The sequence below is a fragment of the Buteo buteo genome, chromosome 1 (genome assembly GCF_964188355.1).
Source record: "Buteo buteo chromosome 1, bButBut1.hap1.1, whole genome shotgun sequence".
NCBI classification, from domain to species: domain Eukaryota; kingdom Metazoa; phylum Chordata; class Aves; order Accipitriformes; family Accipitridae; genus Buteo; species Buteo buteo.
Window position 1 is genome coordinate 44222487 of NC_134171.1, and position 17661 is coordinate 44240147.

General features: G+C 37.5%; 1 protein-coding gene across 1 annotated transcript in view; it reads right to left on the reverse strand.

The window, feature by feature from the left end:
- Positions 1-378: 378 nt before the first annotated feature.
- Positions 379-17661, reverse strand: part of TLL1 (tolloid like 1) — a 140462-nt gene continuing 123179 nt past the window's right edge. The window contains exons 17-21 of the mRNA XM_075028950.1: positions 15854-15979; positions 14333-14460; positions 9787-10000; positions 4292-4542; positions 379-2390 (exon numbers count right to left, since the gene is read on the reverse strand). Of these exons, the coding sequence (XP_074885051.1) occupies positions 2256-2390; positions 4292-4542; positions 9787-10000; positions 14333-14460; positions 15854-15979 (854 nt within the window). The 3' untranslated portion in view covers positions 379-2255. The remainder of the gene's footprint in view (positions 2391-4291; positions 4543-9786; positions 10001-14332; positions 14461-15853; positions 15980-17661) is intronic.

The following is a 17661-nucleotide window of genomic DNA, read 5'->3' on the forward strand; positions in this document are numbered from 1 at the left end:
CTCATTTTGACTACCCATGCCAGGGAGACACTGCTTCTGCTGCTGCTTGCTTTTCCTCTCAGAAATTCGAGCACTGGAATTCCACCCAGCTGATAAATTATGTATCAAGGTTAAGAATACTTTTTGGTTTTTTAAACTAGAGTAATATTTCTGCCTGAATTTTGTAGTAAAAGACCTTGGAAAAAATGTTTGCAGTTAATTTCTTGTGCAAACACCCTGGAAAAAAACCCCAAACAAAAGGACTGAGGAGCAGCATTATAAAAATACAGAAATTACTCAGTTTTTGAACTTCATATATCTAAGCTGTCTGGAAAGGAAAACAGTAATATATGAGCAGCAATAGTGCTGTTAAAACAACCAAAGACACCTATACAGACATTTGGTTTTTATTTTTATAAAAAAAAGATCAGATTTATTAGTGCCAATGTATGTTCATAGTAAGGTAACAGAAACTAAGCTAATCTGAGTAGCAACTTACATCAAAGGATATCAAAATAATATTTCTTGTAAGTGAAACATAATACTTTGTTTAAACTTGATTCTTGCCAACTAGAAGTCCTCGTTATCTGTCTATGAAGCCTTTAAAGAAAAGTTGCTACAGTCAAACAGGGTCCTGATAGAACTTGGCACATAAAGAAACAATTCCATTTTCACTCATACAATTCCTCTCACTCCCCTGGAGACTCATTCATACAATACTTACATAATGCATATACATTATGACTAAAGCCATGTATGGCCTAAAGCACATAGAATATCTCAGTTCTAAACGTAACATATCTCTACATCAAAAGCAGGTCACTGTATTTACAGCAGATGATCTCGCTCTGCAGATGGGGCTTTCGCTTGAAGATCCTTTTGTTTGCATACACTAAGATGTCTGAGTCATCGAATTATTTATCAAATTAGAGGTGTATCTACAGGAAGATCTGTCTGACCGTGTGCGAGGATTCTAAGGCAATAGTAGTAGTTGTTCCACAGGACTAGCGCTGCCGTTGCAACCCACTCTCCCTTGGAGCAGTAAAGCCTTCCTTCTCCAGATGCAGCCAGGCGTAGTGAGACATTCATGATCTGCAAGCTGTTGGCTCAAAAGTCTAAAACTTCTTTGTTTGTTTTTGTTTTTAATGTTCATGGAATAGCACCATAGGAATTCAGTCTTGATAACAAACAAATCCTGGGTCTGTTGTTTTGATTTGCTTTTTCCACCATCACAGATACTCTTACTCCCAGAAAAAAACCTCTTTGGGAAACCTCCCTCTTGGATACTACTGCAGCTTCATTTCTGAGTAGCTAAACCAGACAATTAGCTCATTCACAAAAAGGTCTGAAGAAATAAAGCTTAGTAGTGGTTCCAAATGTACTGCTGAAAACAAATTCAGTAGGAGGAGTTTCAGATGATCCTTGACTATTTCTGTTTCTCGTGCACACAGATTTTGATTCGGGACAGGTTTTCATCTCAGTCTCTTTCTATGTTCAGTGCAAAATAAGAGCACATCATCAGAGATAGCTTACTTAACCAGTAAACCAAACATTTTCAGATGCTTACACTGTTCAAATTCAGTCAACTAGTGATTGGTCAACTAGTGATGACCGATGTAACAGTTCAGACTTCTCAGTCATTAGTAAAACAAAATACTCTAAAGATCAGTTATGTTTCAGAAGTAGGATTTTTCCAGTTTCAAAACACTGATAACCTGATATGACAGATGAATTTGTAAAAAATACAGAACAATGCAGGAAGACCTTCTCGTTTCATATCTTCTTTCAAGTCCTTGTACACACCTTCTGCAGGATACAAAGTCAAAGCAACTAGATATAAGGACAGTATTCTGAGCATGTGACCTGAAAGAGCTTTTTTTCCCTCCTGGACACCATACAATTGTCAGAAGGAAGAACGGTCTGCAGGGTCACTTCCCCTGAATGCAACTGATTGAATCTGCACGCATCTATGACAAATGTCAAACCATGAACAAAAGCTTTTATATTCTCCCTGCATGCAAAGTCCTTTCACAAGCTTTGCAGAGACAGTCAAGTATGGAGTCTGCACATCATCATCTTGACTATTCCACTGGGATAGGTGATTTTGTTTTTTTATTTTATTTCAGTCTCTGGTCTTACAAGTCGTCATTTCAACTGAACTCATATAAAACATTTGTGCTAATAACTTCAGTTTAAAAAAAAAGACACGCCGTCCTTCCTTTCCACTGTGCGTTCTTTCTTTCTCACTCTCCTTTTCTGGCATAGAGGTTCTTGTGTTATTTTTTGGTGTGCACGCTATCTGGATATTTTATACTTCTGTATCGTATATGAAATCCTTTCTTGTTGATTGTATCATCAGTATGAAAGTGAAGTAAAAGAGCTTCCCCTGCTGAATAAATTTCTTCCGGTGGCTAAAATAAATGAATAAACAAATAAATTATCTGTCCACTCTGTGTATTTATCCCCTTCATTCACATTTTTTCTCTTATAGATATTTCTCTTTTCCTGTTAAGCCTTGTTGTGTGACAGAAAACTTCTATCTCAGTCAGCTCTCAATTATAGGCTAGGAATTTTTGTGGCAGACTGAGGAAATGACAACCTAAACACCCAAAAGCTGGAGGTCAGCTTAAATCATGATGTTTGAATTTTTATCTGCTGGCAGAAACGTGCACTTTTTCAATCTTGACCTCTGGGCCTGAAAACATCTTTTTGCACAATCTAAATAAATGTGGCATCATACTTTCTGAATCTGATTTGACCTCTCCAATTTGTATGGAGTATCTCTGCAATCTTTTCTTATGAGACAAAGAAAACAAAGCTCCTCGTACTTTTATCCTTCCCAGATGTCTTCTATAGTTCTGCTGCAGTCATGTAAGTGACTGGGCAGGACCATACACAATATTCTAATTTTAGATGAACAACAGACTCCAGTACCTTTTTTCCATCATATTCTTCATAACCCTCCTGATGGCCTATTTTATTACTGAAGCACATTGATCAGAAGTACCAGCTGAACTACCAAGTCCTTTTTCTAAAGTTGAGAAGGTGGTAATATATACTAATAGTGCCTTTTTCTCACTTCAGTTCAGATTATGTTGCTTTCAATAGCTTTTCTATTTAATTCTGTCTTTCCCATCTTTCCTATGCGGCCTCTGAAGCCGTTCATCCGTATCTTACCAGAACCAAAGCAAAACAATGGCAACAAAACCCAACCACCCCCTCCACCACCGTCCCCCCCAAAAAATAAATTTCAACCCAAGGTTGGGCTATTCTCCAGTTTGCTGCTCTCTTACTTGTAATATAGGGCAACTTGCAAGGAGAAGTATTGTTTTGTGTAAATTAGTAGATGCTGGGCTCAGTTGATTCATTTTCATTAGCATATGTTGCCTATAGTTCAGTGGCAGCACCTTTCCTGCATCTTTAAGTGTTCAAAAATGCTCTAAAACAATTTAAGCCAACTTACACGTAACTTGTCTGAATGACTGAGATGTTTGATCCAACACTGTGGCTGAATCAAAAAAGTGGCATGTGGTTAATTAAGAGCTCCTATCATCTCATGTAGAGTCTTTCAAATCTTTTATCTAGGCAAAGAGCGTATGTATGAAAGTGTGCTGCCTTTTGAACACATATAAAGAATTGATGAAGACTTGTGGGATCATTGCACCAGCTTTCACAAAACAGGCAGCCCACAGAACAATACAAGTCTAAAAGGAGAAATAATATATATCTTTTTCAGGATGTCACCTGGCCAATTTCCTCCCTGCCTCACAGTCAAAACATGTCAGAGATGCATATGGGATGACAAGGCTTTCTTAAGGCCCATATTAAGCGCACAGTTCAGGAGCACTTTTTTTCCTAAAATCAGATTGAAATAGTAGGTAAGCATATTATAAATACTTCCCAAGCACCCCTCCCCCCATAAAATGTGACTTCTTCAAATTGAAAGAATTTTAATGTGATAATTTTCAACACCAGTACGTTTCTCTCTGTAAGGGAAAAAGCTGCTAACTTTTTTTTGGGTGCTGATACACACTCCACTGTCAGCTACCTACATTTTGACACAACATTACAATACTTTGGTCAAAAACTAGATAAGAATATTTATTGTTTAAAATATTTCAAGGGAATGTTTGTACTACAAGCCTGCAAATTTATATTAAAAAAAAAAATCTGAAGCAGATAATCTAGTATCTTCATTATAAGGTGTAGTAAGTGAACCTCACTCCCTTCTTGACCCCTTCCTTCCTCTGCCCTGTCTTTCTTATTGTTTTTGTTGTGGAAATAAAAAGAAGTTTAGTACCTGGTTACTTACCCCAGATCCACAAAATCGACCAAGTCTTACAGCTGTCTTATCATGACCATCAAATAGCTCCACGTAATCGTAACCACAGTCTGCCTCTTCTTCAACCTCAAAAGTCTGAAACATTAACTCGACTCGACAGCTGCGCTCTGCCACCAGGAGCCAGTCGCAGTCTGCCTGAACTGGATAGTTGTTATCGCCAAACTGAGCATGCGAGTACAGATCTTTGGGCTTGGTTTCAGCTTTCAGCCGACCACCACACTCTAAACGGAGGGGGGAAAAAAAAAAAAGGACGAAGAAGCTTATTCAGTGCAAATTAGCATTTTCTTTTCATAGATGCCCAGCCTTATTCAGGCTGAGTGCGTTTTTATACCACAAGCAGCTCAATCAAACAAGATGTAGAGTGAAGTACTACCCAGAACGAATACAAATCCCTCATTCTGAGTTTTTCCTATATAAATTCTGTTTTATAACTACAGAGACTTGAGCATATTTCATAATTTTCAAGTGAAAGACAAAGAGACAGGGAACAGCAAAGTCATAAGGAATGTGGTTCAAGTGGTAGGACATTCTTTGGGTAGGCATGTTAGAGGTGCCTGTGGCCAGCAAGGCAAGTGCTGTAAGCAGGGCATCCACATTTCAGTGGTCACAACGTTTCCACATGGGTTAACGACACCATTTGCAAGTGGCAGTGGAGGATCAGCTCTAGCACACATGTAATCAGCGATAAAGCGCAAAAGTCTTGTGTTTCATAGGAGTGTCAGCTTTAACCATCATGCAGTGCCTGGAGAGCCAGCTCAATACTAAACACCACTGCCAAGCTCGCTAGCTTGTTCGCTGCATAGTTCATGGGCATGAGCAGGTCTTTCTCTGCAAAACATCGTGTCCGGGAGAAAGCTGCTGCTACCAGAGAAAGTCTTGTAGCTGAAAGCCTCCTCTTGAGGCAAGTCTTGAGCAGGAAATCCTTGTCTTATGACAAAGCCATTATTTCAGTATAAATCTCTATTTTTACACAGTAGCAAAATTTATGTGGGGCTTTATAGCTTGTTTATAACTGCTCAAAAAGTTCATAATTTAAATATGAATTAATTTTACTATATAGTTGAATAAGCTGTTCTTTAGCCAGTTTGCTGGAGAACAGAAATTGCTGAAAATGCACTGAACAAAAGAAAAAAAAAAAAATACAGTGGCTAGTACTTTACCCTTTCTAAATATTTTCAGCAGCTATAATTAAAACTAGTATTCTATCCTAAACAGCCAGTGAATTCAGCTTCTACAGTAACCTAAATGTATAGGGTTTATGCATTTGCCAATTAAAAGGGCTATTACAATGCAACAAAAACAGATGGAAAATTATACCTAAAAGAAAAAATGAATTGTTTATTATGTTTCCAAGAGATGTGTGGAGGCTTTTTTACTTTACGGGTACAAGGATTTCAATGAAAACAGCATAATTTAGTTTTGGTTTCTCATCAGGAACAAACCATCCCTTATAGCACCCATAAAAACACCAAGTGCAAATGAGCTTCAATCAAAACCTGAGATTCATAAGTTTAGATTCAATTTTTATAAATAAATGAATAGATAATCCTATCTGCATTTTGATCAAATGTAGATATTATGAGTTGATCATTTTATAATAACCTGAAACAAATTGCAAGTTTCAAACATTTCTAAGCTTTGGTGAAGACATACTTTGAATTTGACTTCAGTGTCAGGGACTCCACCCACATTAAACATGAAGAATTGCAATGTTATATTGTGAGGAGTCACATTTCACCTGGGTGTTAATGACAGTATTAAGCAAATCCTTATATTTTAAAAACGTGTGTGTTTTTTTCTTAATAAGGAAATGAAGGAATCAAACCAGGAAATATAAATTATGTAAGTAGAATAATCCATTATGCATGAACTGTTGTTCAACCTGAAATTTCAAATTTTTTTTGCTTTTAAAGAACAGATAGGAGCACATAATAAAGAAAATTTGTCAAATGGGATAGTTCAAAGAGTTATTGGTATTCTAATATACTGATTTCACACACACACACACACACCCCCCTTTTTTTCCTATTCTTGATTTCATTTACTTCCTCTTTTTTATTTTTTTTGACGGGACTGTTGCCAACATTAAGAACATCTCCCTGCTTCAGATATGGAACAGCTGCTAAGGAGAAAATGTTTAATGAGCTGTCTGCATTTTTTCCCTCTGCTTGCTACAGCGGACAGGAGTTTAAAGGAATGTTGTTGCCATACTAACAATGGCAGAAAATGGCAATTCACTTTCCCCTGCCCTTCTCCCAGGGATTATAGCCTTATATTTTAGGATAAAGTATTGAGTTTAGAAATCACAAGTCAAATTTTCAATTTCTTAAGGACTAAGTTGTAGTTTCAAAAGTCTACATCCAGCCAGCACAATGCCGCGCTGCGTTAGGACGTGTGGGACAGGCTGTGATGGGTCTGCACAGAACAGAGCAGTGCTACGCAGCACCGCTTGCTTTGCCCTGATACCAGCAGTAACCTAGCTGCACCACCCATCATGCTCTCCATCGCGCAGGTATGTCTGCTCTGCCGTAGGTACGATGCACACATCTAACTGTACAGGCATATGTCCAACTTGTCAAATGCTGTTGATCTGACAGCCCTAGGTGAAAGACTTTTTTCCTAGATCAGCTAAGGAACAAAACCCTCCTCGTGTTTCCTGACCTTTCTAGGGGCTTTTAGAACCCTTACAAACATAAGAGCAAATCAAGCAGTAGTCTCTTGGCTGTTTAACAAGCTGGACAGATGGGAAAAGCTTAAACCCACACTACCTGAACTAGTGAAGCAACGTTATAAATTTGATTCGACATTGCCATACTGAATTATTACAGTCATTTTGGAAGCAACACAGCATCCTAAACTGAGTGATATTTGAGATGTCCAAATTTGTCAGAGACATCCCCCGAGCGTTGACAGATAGGAACAGGACCTACAGCAGACCTGCAACCTCCTGCAGCAGTGGCTGGAGGCCAGGCAATGTAAATGAGGCCATCCAGAAGGGATTTAGTTGCCTGTGTTAAGGCAACCAAATCACCCCCTGAGCAATGATGTTTAATGCTCTGTCAGGAGCATTTTTATAAATTCCTTCTGGATGGGTTATGTCTTTTCTGAGAGGGGAAAATATAACATAATCTCTTTCTAAAACTGTGTTGCACTTTAAAACCAGCATTTTATAAGTTTTGCTCCACCCAGGGAAGCCTTTCTATCCAATCCTTTTTTTTTTTTTTTTTTTTTTTTAAACTTTATTGCCTCTGCTGCTACAGTTTTATCCTGGTTTTTTGAAATGTTCAATGGAAATTTGTAATTTGGATAGTATTTCAAGCCAAAAAGTGTCACAGAAGGGAGATCAGAATCAGCATCAGGATCTACTACAATATGAGGCCATTATATCATGAAGATGCCAGGAATACAGCAGCACAGACACCTTTGAGCAGAGCATCCAGTTCCTCTTTCAATGCTGTTATATTACACAAGTCCTTCTACTGCGTGAAATCTGCCAACAGGTCAGAAGTGAAGGGAGCAGCTTCCTCAGCTCTCCCTGTCTGTCTGCACAGCTATGCAGGATTGAGCGCAACCTTGCCTACTTCCATTGCATACCGCCAATTATTATTTGCTAGAAAAACATAAAATAATGAAATACAATCCACTGTTTATACACTTGTTAATATCTATTCACCCACATGTGGATCCAAAGCACAGAGGTAAAATTCCCATGGAGCATCTGTGTTAGGCTCAAGACTGCAGGAAAAGGCTGCAAGATCTGAGTTGTCTCTCATTCAAACGCTACCTCAAAGCACAACCTGGTGATGTACTGTTCAACTTAGTGAGAACTTTGTGCAACAGCAGTTGACAGAAATAAATGTCCTCTCTTAAGAAGGCAAGCTATAATTTTTACAACATTATAAAAACTGGGCAGATTTTATACTTCAGACTTTCTCAGAAAAGCACTATTATGCATGCTAAGAAAGTTTTTACAGTTAAGGCATATAAAACTCAGCAGATATGAGGGAAATTCCAGCAAGTCGTAACAAAACTGGCAACCTTTAGAAGTTAGGGAGTATACATTTGAAGTTCTTTCACATAGTGACTGCTCCAATTCTGCAAATTGAAAGTGAGAAGAATGAGACAGTAGTTTTACAACACCTGTTTCTAACAAGAGTTCTGACCTTTAATTATTTACCCCGAGGTAATTTAAAAATGAGTAATTATTTCCATTTCTATCTAATTTTCCATCTAAGGGAAGGGGTTACTGTGGCATGGAAGGCAAACAATGGCATGCTTGTAAAAGAGGATTTTCCACAAGAAAAACAAATTGAATTACAGGTAGCTAAACTTTTCACATTCCAGGCCCAGATCATGAAGAATGAATAGTTCATATACTGTTACTTACTGTCTTTCTCTAAAAGGGAAATTAAATTAATAAAGTTTTAGAATTATTCTTAAGAAAGCAGAAGGGGAAAAAAGAGAAAATGCTAACATTGATATATGAGGATTTGTTAGCTAAGCACTACATATCAACTTGATGGATACTCTGGGTAATATCAAATTATATTAACAGTGACTAAATCACCTTGACTACTATCTTCTATTAATAACTGCTGTCGGTCAGTAAACCTTATCTACTAGCACAGATATTTATAAATATTTTCTGTACTAATATTTATTGCCAAATAATGGATAAATAAGAACGAACTTTGGAAAGTAAAGACAGACATTATGGCTGAAGAAGAAAACCAAAAAAACCTCAGAACCTCCTCCTCTTACAGCAGACACTGGAAGTTCAGCGATCCAGCACTAGGGGCCACTGTAAGCCAAGCAACGTCAGGGAAATAACGTACACACTAGGAAAATGTCCCAAGAAGTCTACTAATGCAATTGCCAAACACTATTTTCAGTGATTTCTGCCAAAGAACAAAATTAAATGGTAAATATAAAGGAGATGGTATTCTTAAGGTCCTAAGAAAGTCTTCAGTATTGTTTTTTCTTATTCTTCTTTGCCTTGTCTTTGCTTTTTAGCTCTGCTGGAAAGTAATAGCTGTTTACACAAACCCCCGACTTTTGTTTAAGTTAGAACAGGAAAGTAATGGAGGTGCATCACATGCACCCATGAAGTATTGCTGTTACAACTACAATGAAAAGCTATCGAATCTTTTACAAACTAATGGCATGAATCCTAAGAAATATCTCAGATTGTCTATGCCAATATATTCATTTTATCGGATTTTGTTTCAATATCTTTTAATTGCTTACCTATGAGAGAGACGGAGAAGGAGAAAGAAATGTGTAAAATATTAAGAATACTTTCTGCAGTCTCAGACTTTTCCTACTGTTCTTAAGGTTTCATTAGATTTAGTTGTAACATTGTCTTATCTGTTAACTCGCCCCATTCCTATAAAATAAATGACTGAATACCTTCCACTAAAGAACAAAGGGGAAGTTATCGGTAAAGCACATCCTGATTTTCTGACCTGTAGAGTGCGTTGCTTGGAAGCCTTTTCTTTGAACTGATGCATCAGAAATGAAGCGGAGAAACATTTTGTTTCCAGTAGCAATAAGAGGATCTGGTATCTTATTGCCACACAAGCGTCCCAGAATTGGTGATTTTTCACTTTCACCATCAAACACTTCCAAGTGGTCATAAGCACATTCTTGATGTTGTTCGATCTCAAACTCATTGAAGGTCTGGGGCAGGAAAAAAAAAAGCAAAATGACTCAATATAGTACTGTGTTTACTGTATTTATATGGTACCTATGTACTGTTAGTATGTTTCAGAATACAAAGTAGATGTAGTTAAGATGACAGATTTAACATTACTGCCCCTACAAGCCTGTAGCTTTGAATAACATACTGATTTTGAGAAGTGGAATAACAAGACAGTGAACTTTAAGAGGGCATCACCCTTCATACAGAAAGGGATTATATTTTTTATAGCCAATGAACATCCATAAAAGAACATTAAATCTAGAATAGTGGCCTTTCTGTTGAATTTGCACCGTTTGTAGGATTATTCCAAATTTCACAGAACATTCAAACCAGCAAAAAGCTAGAAATTATTGGTTCCTCAGACAGTTGAGGGTTGATTGAAACATCTGTGAAACATAATGCACCCCCCCTTTTTTTTTAAACTTATCTCACAACACAACTAAAGCCTTTGAGAATGACCTTTCCACATGAATGGTTATGCATGGAAGTTATATTTTCTAATCTATTATCTAGAGATCTATTTTTTTATTATTACAACGCTATTTCAGGCTGCACCCTTCATGCCAAGATCACAGTTTTGCTAGCGAAATCATTGTGAAAAATAACAAAATTATGTTGATTGTTTATTAAAAAAACTTCAGCAGACTCTTTTGCTGTCCTCAGCTCTCCCAAGAAAATTCAAATTGCTGCCATAGTTTGAGCGCAAACTGGGGCTCACAAATTTTATTTCATTTCACATCTGTGATGTTTCTTCTACACTTCAAAGCATTTATCTTAGTTTCTAAGCTCCTAGGGATTCTCAGTCTCGGTGCTCATGGCAGCTTGTAAGGACAAATTCAGGTCTATTAAAAATTGTAAATTTCAAGTCCTTTGGAGCAGACCCTGGCCAACTCACTTTTAAAAGCTTTTGGAATTTAGATTTCTCAAACTCAGAGTGTCCAATCAAAGGCATTTCTGAAAGGTGTCTGCCATACCCTATGGAAAATGTTAAAACACACACAACTAATACCTGCTTTTCAAATATGGAAGAGGAAAGCTTAATATCTGGTAATTTCCTCTCATGTAAACACTGAGAAGGTAACATACATATACAACTTTGAATTTTCAGAAATAACCTGCAATTTAAGGTGAAATTCAAAATCTGTTTTGTTCAACAAAATAGCATAAAAACACTAACTATAGATGCTCCCATGAGTAGTCATACAGCTGACTGTTCATGAAAAAAAAAAAAACAACCAAAGCCACTCTAAAGGATTAAGAAGCAATAATTCAAAGGAATTATACTGAACTGTCAAATACTGAGCAAATATCATAATTATGCATTCTGTCTAGTACACCAAGGCAAATCTGACCCAATGAATCCCTTGTGGAATCCAGCCAGTGTGAAATGTGATGGTAATTTATATTAACAGCTGATCTAAAGGAAATACAAAGAGCTAACACAAAGTCTTTTGCCCAAAGAACCAGAATATTCAGAACAACACTTTTGTTTTATGAAAAGTGAAGAGTTGCATGATGCAGTGGATGTAGGTTCAATTCTACAGGAAAGTTTGGGGGTTTATGTGAAGGGATTGAAACTGCAGAGGCAGTGAAAACAGCTGTACAGCAGTCCCTCCTGCTGCTATTAAATTGTAGTCAGCCATCCTACTTTTATGATGCCAAGTACGTGTTGTCATTTATACCCAAATAAAATCTGATGGATTAAAAAAAAAAAAAAAGGCAGAAAGCTGAGAGACTAACTGTAAGGGAGTTAGTTAAATATAGGATTGAGTCAAGCCAACTTGGAATCAACGGGAGCAGTAGATGTGATCCAAGAACAGCCTGCAGAACTTCGTTTTCTTTTAGAGGAAAATTCTATCAGTTTTGTTCACTTCTCATCAGTACCAAAAAAACCCCACTCTCCAGGAAGCACGTCTTACCATGAACTGTAAGACACACCTGTTATTTTTAATATTTGACTTATCACTGGGATTCCTAAGCCTGCAGGGGAACAGTACATGTATATTGGGTCCCACAAAGAAGAACAGAAAAAAATCCTAAATCTGTTGTGAGTCTAGCAATTGATTCTAGCAATTACAAAGAGAATGAAAGGAATTTGTTTTTTAAAGGAAAAGCAGATCTTAATATTAAGTGTTTAAAAGCTCAAAATGCCTGATATTTCAAAATACCCACAGACAATCTCCATTTTTTTTTTAAAAAGCATTCAGTTCCCAGCAGTGGACTAAGAGCAGGCTTGAAAGAGGAGAACTGACACAAACTTTCCTTAAAGTTGAACGTAACTGAATAGTTGCTGCCAACAGGGTTCACAGACAATTTCATAAAGTTGGCAGGGTAATTAAATCACACTCTGTCTTCCTGGGACAAATACTGTTGAATACCTACTACACCATGAGTACAGTCCCCATTTGATTGTCTTGTTAGTGGGAATGGTATTCAGAAACATTACATATAGCTTCTGAACATCCAGCTCTTTCTATCTATAGCACTCAACTGAGTAGATACGTTGGTGGCACTTATGGATAGCTGCCTGAATGGGACACTTAAGTCTGTCTCTTATAAACATCCGGCTGATTAGCTTATGAAAATCGCGCTCTCTGCTACTTACATTTTCAAAACCATCTTTATCTACACATTTCATTTAAAAATTCTGAAGTACATACCATTTTTTTTTCATAGGCTTCTTAATTACACCAAATGCTTAACTTGAAGCTTTTCAGGAAAAGACTTTTCAATGATTATCAGAGTGAGAGCAATCACAAAAAAAGATTAGTTTCTGTACATACAACCCTCAGAAAATGAGGGCCTCAATTCATGTGTTTTATTACCATGAAGAAATCAATTCTCTCCTCGTTCAATTTGACTAAGTAAACTGTGGGGAGTAAACTTAAATATGGTGTGAAAGTCCAAGAAAAAATATTTATCTGTAGTGCAAGCATGGTATTAATATTATTGATATGGCATCTTACTGTACTAGACAGACCTTAAGGATATTATACACTCAGAATTTAGTAGATTGACCCTAATGACTTGCACAGAAAAGTGAATTTCAGACTCTAAATCATGGAGGTATTTTTGAAAAGTCTATCTAGTAAAATTGTCTAATTTTTTCCAATTTCATTGGCAAAAGCCAATATAAAACTCTTTTCTTTTAAAACAGATGATGTGATATTTCACTAAAGAAATCTGAATGCTGGAATTTTGCCTGCTGAGGTTAAAAGTACTGAAGAAGCTTTTACAGTAGTATGCCTGTGCCTGGCTAGCTTTGGTTTATTCAGCCATGATGAAGAATGCTTGCTCAGAAGTGGCAGTAGGAAGGCCGCCTGAATCAAAAACCTGTTTTTTCACCCTTTGAATGGACAGAGCATGCACACCACTCACTTTCCACCCACCCCCAGAACAGTTTAACCATTTTACTTCTGGTGAACAGGGATCAATACACAATCCCACATCAGCACCAGTAACAGGGATTATGGTTTTGGCTGAGGTCAGCAGTTTTGAGACGACAATACTTCCTTCATCCCTGCATCAATATTGGTTATTTCTTCTACCTCTCTGAAGCAGTGATATCTCTCAAGTTTATTTGCTCCGAAACATTTGTTAAATCAATTTATCAGATTTTAAAATACGTATGGCCAGCTTTTGTTGTGGCTGTCCTGAGTACTCTGGCTGAAGGAACACTGGGGCTGAGCTTAAAGCTGAAAAGCCCGCTGGACAGGTCTGTGCCTTTGGCTTTGTACAGAGGCTACGTAACCTCAGTAGGTCTGCAAAGCTCCCTAAGCTCTGCTAGCCTGTCTTCAGCCACCAGCACTGTCCTCAGCCAGCTTCTACTTATGTTAAAATTTGGAGCCACTTTTAAATGAGAAGTCTGTTTTCTGTATCTTCTTTTCGTCCTCAAAAACTACAGAACAGAAATGAAAAAGGTGTGTGGAGAGGAGTGCTCATAATTTCTAATTTTGCTTATTCTGTATGTTGGATTTTACATAAATAGCCTCTGCCATATTTGTCAAAACTTTTTGCAAATTTTATTAATTGCAACAATGATATAGTAAAGTCTGACAGGAGGAAAGCATTCCTCCTGCCCTTTGCTGTCCAGAGTATTTACAATCACCACAAACTTAAATTCACAGTTCTATGATACTGAGTAGCCCCAGTTGGCCAGGAATGGACAGGAGTCAGCAGGTTTTTAAAACAGTTTACCTCTGGGCTGCAACCAGATAGTAAATTTTAGTAACAGTTTCGTATCGAGTAGTCATTTGAGAAGCAGGTTTGGTGGACGAAAAGAGAAAAAGGAAGGGTAGGCAGAAACTCACCAATTTGACCCTCTGCCCAGGGGTGGCACTGATTTCCCATGTGCACTCCTTTCTGCTGGGATACTTGTCAGGCCAGTTGGGACTCGTGATGATGCCGTTGGGACTGTGGATCTTCTGTTCACACTCAGCTGTGCCAACAGTGATAGCATCAGTTAGTCTGGGGGTCTGCATTCAGACGTAGCCAGAAAAGTACTCTTTTTTGTCAGGGGACCCGCTGAATGAAAAGGATCTTTAGGGGGACATCTAAGCACGCTCTTCGGTGTGCACGATCGTGTTCTTCCCCTTCGGCACACAATTCATGGCAATTAACCCAGCATGCTTGTTTATTGATTACTGTGAAACATACACTGTTGTTTACAATGGATGGCCTTTTTTTTGAAAAGACATTATACAGGAATATACATAAGTATTAAAATTTAATCAAATAGTTTGCTATTCTCCCCATTCTACATACAAGTAAGTATGAAAATCCATATGAGAAATGTTGCTACTCCAACTTCAAATTATATTTCTTGAACAATTTATTTTTCTCTCTTCTTGCTAATTTTCATACTGCAGCCACAAAGCAATCATTTTGGTTTCTAAACCACAGTTTCTAGGGACATATATACAACTAGAGAACAGCTAAGACTAAACTGTGAGTATGTACCAAGAACAGCTTAGTCATTCACGTCATAACTGAATCACCAGAAATGCATCTCTGAATAAATACAAAGAACTAAAAATTAAAGAAGGCAAGAAAGAAACTAGTTTCATTTTTATATTTAGTTTTTTAACAATCTCAAATTGCTTTATAAATATCAGAGAATTATTCAACAAGAATCTTTTAGACCAGGCAAGTATCATTCCAACACCAGTGAAAATATAAGTGATTCACAAAGGGCACATCCTCAGTCACAAATTAAATCCATGCTAGAATACAACCTTCAGAAATTACAGTAGCTCACATGATACTGCACGCTTGAGGTTCATTTGCAGATAATCTAAATTCTACTTAAGCCCCAAAGCCTACTGTTTTCTTGAAGGTAGCCACACCTTGAGACAGCAAATAAGAAAGACTTGACTGGAATTTAGATTGTCTGAATATGTCCCCTAAAATAGACCCAGAAAGGGCAGATACAGTTTCAACCTGACTGCGAGGAAACTGCTACTGATAGGAGCAAATGACAACTTTACCAGGCTTCTCTCCAGAAACTCTATCCCTGTGTTTAATACAGCGTTAGATAAATACTCTATCACAGCTTTAAATGTTCTACACTTCACAGAACTATTAAAAGTAGCACTCCCTGCCAATGTTCCCAAGTTTTCAAAACTGCATTCCTGTGGACCTCAAACTCAGCCACACACATGCTGGGGATGGAGAGAATAGGAAAGGAGGGGTGGGGGAGTGTTTAAGCCCAAATGTCTAAGCCCCCATTACAGAGATCTTTTTCTTTCCTTTCTTTTCTTTAGAAGGAGAGCTGCAGAGAGCTTTCTGCAAGACAGTTGTATAATCAATTATTCAAATACCTCACTACTTACCCTCCTTGCAGTCATGTTTGTTTTCGTGTAGCACAAATCCATTTCGGCACTGGCAAATGTAGCTTCCTACTGTGTTGATGCACTCGTGCTGGCAGCCACCATTGTCCTTTGAACACTCATCCTTGTCTAAGAAATACACAACAAGGCCAGGTAAGCACAACTAGCAGTATTCCTCGTTACCAAAAAGAAAAAGGTTTAGCACAGTGTTTGAGTCCAGAAGAAGATAAACTAAGGCACAGTCACTCTTCTCAGTATGGCAGTTTTGTTGTACCTTAGTTCTAGCCACTCATTGCTCAGCCTGCAACCTTGCACCATGGCACAAATAGTTTGTCTCATCTTTCTAAGAAATGAGAGGTAGTTCCTAGGGGAGAGGAACACTACTAAAACAAACTAAATCAAAGAACATAAGACAGTTGCCAGCATTTACTCTTTCAAGTGGTCTAGCTGGTAAAATTTTCACAAATATCTCATCCAAAGCTTTATTTCAGTAAACAACAAGAGTATAATTTATGGACAACACAAAGTATTCCAGCTTTATGCAAATTCCACAATTTAATGGTGCTATGTTGAAAGGAACATGTAGGCCAAACAAGGTTCCAAGCTCTGCAGGTTAAACATGTGAGAAAAGAAGGATTTAACATAAACTTTTTTAGTAAGTTATTTTTTTTTTCCCCAGCAGAGTGACAGTGTGCTTTACTTTTAATGAATCTGGACATTACAGAACATCACAAAAAGAAAAACATTTCATTGAAAAACACAAAAGAAATTGGCATTAGTTACTTCAAGGAGATCTACAATATAGCATGCAGTTCTGTTTATTAACATATAATCCTTCAAAAGAGCTTTTAGTGTGTTAGGAGTAACGCAGAGAGTAGGGGAGGAAATATGACCTGCATTAAACAGCTACAAATTCATTGCATGGACAAAAGCCAAACTAGATTAACAGGCTGTCATTCTAGCAAGAAGCCTCAGCTGCCACCCTTCTATGTCATTCAGCTGTTGTCATTTTAGGTGAGGCTGGTCCATTTAAAAGGCAGACTGCTCCTGACATATACATATACAAAGACATGCATATATATACCTATATATATGTGTGTATACACATATATATAAATCCAGAGATATAAAAATATATGCCTATATAAATAAATATATATAAACACACACACATATTAAGAAACTGTATCTTACAAAATGTGTCATTACAACATGCAAAAGAGAAGAGGAAAAAGAGCAACAAAACTGTGGTCATCCTAGAGGTCCAGTTGCTGCAGGGCTGGAATGCAGAGCATTCACCCCCTTCAGCCACATGTACCTTGGGAAGCAGCAGGGAGCATTACCTCCAAACAAGGTAACATGCGATGTTTCAGACCTTAGTAGGCACGGTAAGAATTTCTATAGATTACAAGCCACTACAGATAATTTCAGTCTCCTGTTGTCTTACTCATCCATTTTTTCCCTGCCTTTACTGATGCTCATATTCAGTAACACAACAAAGGAAGTTTGCATTATAATTGCATACACATCAGCTTTATCTGCCAAAATGTATGCAACACTTGACCTATTGACTTGCAGGTCTTTCTATAAAAATCAGCTTCTACTTATAATACATGATAATAATGTACATTTATAGATCAATTCTGCAAGTCAAACCCAAGTATCCACTGCATTTTGTCCCGTAAATCTCAAATCTCTTTGCACTGAAAGTTTTTGGAAGCTTTCTGCACATGTCAACAGATTTGTAGATTAAGAAACAGTCAAAAACATAGGTAGCTCCCAGAATCGTAGATCCAAAGGCTTATACTAGT